The sequence below is a fragment of the Pediculus humanus genome, genomic scaffold (genome assembly GCF_000006295.1).
Source record: "Pediculus humanus corporis 1103172108010 genomic scaffold, whole genome shotgun sequence".
NCBI classification, from domain to species: domain Eukaryota; kingdom Metazoa; phylum Arthropoda; class Insecta; order Psocodea; family Pediculidae; genus Pediculus; species Pediculus humanus.
This window is the reverse complement of record NW_002987582.1, coordinates 3,561-9,363: the sequence shown is the minus strand read 5'-3', so window position 1 is coordinate 9,363 and position 5,803 is coordinate 3,561. Positions and strand designations below refer to the sequence as shown.

General features: G+C 33.7%; 2 protein-coding genes across 2 annotated transcripts; one reads left to right on the top strand and one right to left on the bottom strand.

The window, feature by feature from the left end:
* Positions 1 to 691: 691 nt before the first annotated feature.
* Positions 692 to 3,103, top strand: Phum_PHUM405430 (uncharacterized protein; the record flags this gene model as incomplete). Its single annotated transcript, XM_002428815.1, has 9 exons — positions 692 to 792; positions 1,159 to 1,293; positions 1,379 to 1,585; positions 1,676 to 1,796; positions 1,872 to 2,033; positions 2,131 to 2,347; positions 2,427 to 2,649; positions 2,727 to 2,940; positions 3,029 to 3,103. The coding sequence occupies 9 exons, from the start codon at positions 692 to 694 to the stop codon at positions 3,101 to 3,103; spliced, it is 1,455 nt and encodes a 484-aa protein (XP_002428860.1).
* Positions 3,104 to 3,690: 587 nt separating this feature from the next.
* On the bottom strand, positions 3,691 to 4,325 carry Phum_PHUM405420 (uncharacterized protein; the record flags this gene model as incomplete). The annotated part of the gene is made up of 4 exons (XM_002428814.1): positions 3,691 to 3,794; positions 3,872 to 3,972; positions 4,096 to 4,217; positions 4,287 to 4,325. The coding sequence occupies 4 exons, from the start codon at positions 4,323 to 4,325 to the stop codon at positions 3,691 to 3,693; spliced, it is 366 nt and encodes a 121-aa protein (XP_002428859.1).
* Between the last annotated feature and the right edge of the window lie 1,478 nt (positions 4,326 to 5,803).

Below are 5,803 nucleotides of genomic sequence, written 5' to 3'. Positions count from 1 at the left end.
ATTATGATTTTTAATGGTTTTACGGTTTTAATTTTTTTCCCCCTTTTTTTTACGTAAGATTTTTTTTTATTTATTTTAAATTAAATAAATAAATAAATTTATTAAACTTCTTGTTGCCTTATTTTCACTTTTAAATACTAATAAACTGCATTTAAAAAAGAAGAAAAGGGAGGAAAATTATATGAATTGAAAACATTGCGGTTGTTGCATTGTAAAAACCAAGACTATATACAAAAATGTATGTAATTTTTTTAACCACCCATGTGCGAAAATTTTTTTAACGATAATAATAATAATAATAATAATAATAATTTTATATATATGTTGTGCCATTAGAGAAGAAAGCGGATGTTAAAGTCGTAAAACGTTCATTTAAAAATTTTTTTTTTCTTCTTCTTTTTCCACTTTGAATGAGGAAGGAATGAAGACGATGATGATCCTATTATTATTATTATTATTACATTTGTTTTCAAATAACTTTTCGAATGTTGTAAATTAATTATGTTTATTATTATTATCATAATCTCGTATTTTTTTATTTTTTAGAAATTTTAAAAATACTTTTTGCGGATCGATAAATTCATTGAATTGCAATACAAATACCCACGATAATTACATCGATAATGATGATGATGATAATGTTGAAATGATAAAAAATAAAATTCGAAATTGTGACGTCACATTTAATAATATGTTATCGATGGAAGATAGGATAGCGTTGGAACTTCAAGAGCAAAAAGAAAGAGAAGAAGAATTGAGAAGACTTAGAAAACAATTATCATACGAAAACAGGTATGTTTAAATACCTTATTTATTTATTTATTTATTTAAAGTGAAAGCAATGAGTATGTGCGTGTGTGCGTTGTTCTCTTTCACGCTATATCTATCTACATGTAAATTTTAAAATTTTAATAATATTTAATTAATATTAAATTAATAATAATAATAAAATTGAATCGATCGGATTTTTTTTCTCTCTTTCTCTCTCTCTCTCTCTCCGTGAAGTTTAAATTTTACGGTCTAAAAAATTATTAAAACCTTGAGTTGAGTTGATATTTTTTTTCTTTTTCCGCTTATTATTATTATTATTAAAATTTTTTTTTTTTTTACGAACATTGACTCGTGAAATGATTGTCGGATTTTTTATTTTTTTTTTAGCAAAGATTTATGTTCATCAACAAAAGATAACGGAAACGTATCCGAAGACATGTGTAGCATACACACAAATGATGACAGTACTTATTCCGAGTACGGTAGCGAAGAAAAAGAACATAGTTTGGACGGAAATAACAGGTATGATAAATTTAAATTATTATTTGTGTCCACCATCTTGAAAATAATATCTCTGTGAATTTTTTTTTGGTTTTGTCGTAAACAGTAGAGTAAACACGCCTCATTCAGAGGATTTCATACATAGAAGAACTCGATCATTGGATTCCGTTAGTTCTGGACACAGTTCAGGAAGCGGTTCGACATTAAATGATAAAGATCGGGGGGATTCATCACATAGGAAAAAAATAAGTGTGAGACCTTATGAAGATCCACAGGAAGATGAAGATCATTCATGCTTACCCGCTTACAAGAGGTTAATAAATATTTATATAACATACAAGAGGTTAATTTAAATCCGTAATAACGGTAAATTTTTTTTTAATTTTTTTTTTTTTTGTTTCAGAATGGAAAATGAAACACCCATTGAAAGAGAAATACGTATGGCCAAAGAACGTGAAGAAGAATTAAGAAAAGAAAAAGGTATCGTTGTTGTTCGCGGTGATGCAAAAATAGAATCATTTAAGGTAACAGGTTTACACGTGAACGAATTTTTATTGTTAAAAATTGAATTGTTTAAAAAAAAAGAAATTTTAATTCAGATTCCAAAAAATTTAAATAAAAAAGATGCTGTTGAAAACGATACGAGAGACGTACAACATAGAATCGCAACGAATAGAATCCAACAGGAAATTGAAGAAGCCAACGAGAGAGAAAACGAATTGAGAACGGAGGGTAAAATATTGACAACATCCGAAGAAAGAGTCGATGCAAAGGTATTATTATTATTATTATTACGAAACGGAAAAAATAAAAAAATTCAATTAAAATTCTGAATCATTTAAAAATTTTATGTGTCAGGTGACTAGATTTACGCAGTTGGCAGAATTTGCCATATTAGAAAATCGCCATAAAGATTCTAGAATGAAAAGATCATTATCGGTTTCAACGTTACAAGTTTCCGATGAGGGAAATAATAAAAATAAAATTAATTCCGCTATCAAAACTCCATCATCATCATCATCATCATCATTATTATCAAATAGAAGAAGATATGCGCCAAACCCTGCTCAAAAAGGTATTTTTACGGTCGTTTAAAATTTAAATAAAGAAGAAGAAAAAAATACTTATAAAGTCATTTTACTTTACTTGTTCAGGAATAATGCAACGTTTTATTGCCACCAAAGGTAAAATACCATTTGGGTCGGTTAATTCAGAATCGCATATCATGGGAAATGATAAAAATATTCGACGGGGCCCAATAGGACGTTCCATAACAGGTATCGATTCGAGTGCTTTGATAAGAAAAGGTTACGTGCCTGCTGGAGAAAAAATACAAGAAGAATTAAAAGAAATGGAAAAAAGAGAAGAAGAATTAAGGTTCGTTTCCGGTTTGTTTATCGCGAAAGAAATCAAGCCCGTTAATTAATTTTGATTTATTTTTTTCTTATGGACAGATTACAACGTGCTCATAATCCGGTTGGTCCAGCATCATTTTTTCACAGATCCCAACCGAATCTTCTTAATATTTCTGACGAAGAAGGTGGTGATGATGATGATGATGGTGAACTTCACAGTTGGACGAGTCACAAACAACATAAAAAACCAAGTTTGCGTTTGTCTCATTCAGTATCGAATCCAAATTTGTTAGATGACGACTGTTTAGAAAGAGTAGGAAATAAAATTTTTTTTTACTTCTTCCATAATAAATAATGGCTACTATTTAAACTTATGAAGAAAATTTTTTTTCTTCTTTTAGGTAAATATTAGAATGCCGAATAAAAGATTTTCACTTTTGCAACAATGGGAAGATAGAATACAAAGTGCTCAATAATAATAATAATAATTTTTACGTTTTTATTACACGTTTTTATCGAAAAAATAAAATACCAAAGAGATAGATAGTGTCAACATAAATTAGACATTATAAAAGTCTAATGAAAAATATAAAAAAATCATTTTCCGTTTGTTTCAATTATTATTATTATTATTATCTATAATTTTTATTATTCGCAATTATATATATATTTTTTCTAATCAAAATTATTATTATTATTTTTAAATGTAAATATTTTATAAAGAAAAAGGAGAAAAAAAGAGAAAAAAAAAATTATTTTTTTTATAAAAATTAATTAATTTTATTTAGTCTTGTGTGTAATTATAATAATAATAATAATAATGATAATGAATCGGTGCAATATTTAAATAAATGTTGTTTGCAATTTATACGAATCAATTAATTTTTTTTAATTAAATATCGCTGCTGCTATTATTATTCATTTAATTAATAATTTTTTTTGTTGTTGTTGTTGTTGTTGTCGTTTGTATTATTAAAGGATAAAAAAATTTATGTAATAAAATAAATAAAATAAGTTAATTTTAAAAAATATTTATTTACATAATATTTTACTAAACAATTGACTAAGCAGAAACTTCAAAATGAGAATTAATTTTTTCTAATAAATCAGTTGCTATTGATGCAAATTCTTCCCATGCAGCGTCTCCATCGTTCCATTTTTCTTCTTCTGTGAAAAAAAGAAAAGAAAATTTTTTAATTAAATATAATTGTTGATATTCGAGTGAGTGTGTAAGTAATAATTACCTAATGAATTAGCTAATATATTAAGCAATCTTTCCATATTATTGTGCATGGCTGCGGAAGACACATCAGCACAAGAATTCCAAATGGCTCTTCCTGCTAAACTCGCAAGTGACCAATCGTTAGAAAATAATTCAATGGCGTCAATCAATCTGAAAATAAAATTAAATTATAAGAAAAAAAAAAAAAAATTTTTGTTCGTAATTTAATTTTATCCATACACTTACTTATCGATTCCTTTCGAAATCAAAAATTGTTTTCTACCTTGAGAATCGAGTAACATGTTAACTAAGGCTCCACAAGCACATCTTACAACTTCTTGGTTTTCACTGCTTACCAAGTTAATCAACTGATTGACTCCTATTACAAAAATTTTAACGAATTAATAAACTGTTTTCCTTAAAGAATTTAAATTTACTTGATCCATGTCCCCATGGTCAGCAGGGTAAACAATCATAAATTTTTTGGGTTGGTAACAACAAAGTAATTACGAATTTTTTTTAAAGGAAAAACGACCATTTATTAATTATGTCAAATTATTTTTATCATATAATATTATGTTCATTATTATCGATGACCTTTTGACATTTTTCAGGTAGTATCATTATCCCATGTTTCATAAAACTCTTTATTTTTAAGAGCAAAAAAAACTGCTCCAATGCAGATTTGTTTGACCTCATTGTCGTTTTAAAATTTTTTTCCGTTCAAAAAATTTTTTAGTATTCGGAAAAAATGATACTTTGAGCTAGGTTGGGACTATGCGTGGGGAGGACGCTCAGGTATCTGGGGGTCACCTTCGACTCGGGTCTCACTTTCGGGCAACACCTCGCGCTCCTCGGACCGAAGATCCGAGCCGTGAGCGCATCGTTAGGGCGCCTGATGCCGAACCTGCGGGGTCCCCGGGCGAAGGTCAGGCGATTGTACGCGACGGTCGTTCACTCCGTGGCCCTGTACGGAGCACCGGTGAGAGCCGAATCGGTGGCGGCATCGCGGCCGCTTCGCGAGAGGGCGATCCAACTCCAAAAGGCGTCTCTGAACAAGGTGGCGACGGCGTACAGGGACGTCGCGGCGGAGGTGGCTTGCCTTCTGTCGGGAACTCCCCCGCTCGATCTCCTCGAGGTCGAGACTCGTCCTCTACCGCGAGCTGGGTCGCGGCGGGCCGAGGAGAGCCCGATTCCGCAGGGAACTTCGCGTTCGCACGGTCCGAGCGTGGCAGGCGCGGTTCGTCGACGGGCGCAGGCGCTACGGGGGGGAAATAATCGAAGTTCTTGGTCCCCGAGTGGGGGGCTGGGTGAGGCGGGTCACGGAAACCTGACCTATCGTTTCGTTCAGATCCTCACGGGCCACGGAGTGTTCGGCTCGTATTTGGCGCGCATCGGCAGAGAAGCGACGACGGAGAGTTGGTTCTGCGGTGCGCCCGAGGACAACGTCGAGCACACGGTCGCGAAATGTCCCGCGTGGGACGATCACAGGCAGCGGCTGATCGGCGTCATCGGACCCGACTTGTCGATTCACGGCCTCGTGAATGCGTTACTTCGCGGACCCCGGGAATGGTCCGCCGTTTCGCAATTTTCGGAAGTGGTCCTGCGGGCGAAAGAGGACCGCGAACGCGAGCGCGAAAAGTCCGGAGTTCGTCGTCGTATGCTTCGGACGAGTAGGTTTAAGGATAGGTTAACAAATAGGATTAAGGCTAGGTCTAAGGTTAGGTTAAGGTCTATAAATCCCGCTGATGAAGAAGGCGAGGAAGAGGAAGAAGAGGAGTCGGAAGGAGCGGTTCCGGACCTTCGTCATCGGCCGAGGGAGATGAAACGTCGTCGTCGGAACAAGGAGGAGGATGAAGATGAGAATGAAGATGATGACGACGACGTCTTCGATTATCGAGGTGCGGCGACAAACGAAAGCTTCGTCGTCGATGAGTCTTCTTTAAAATTTCTT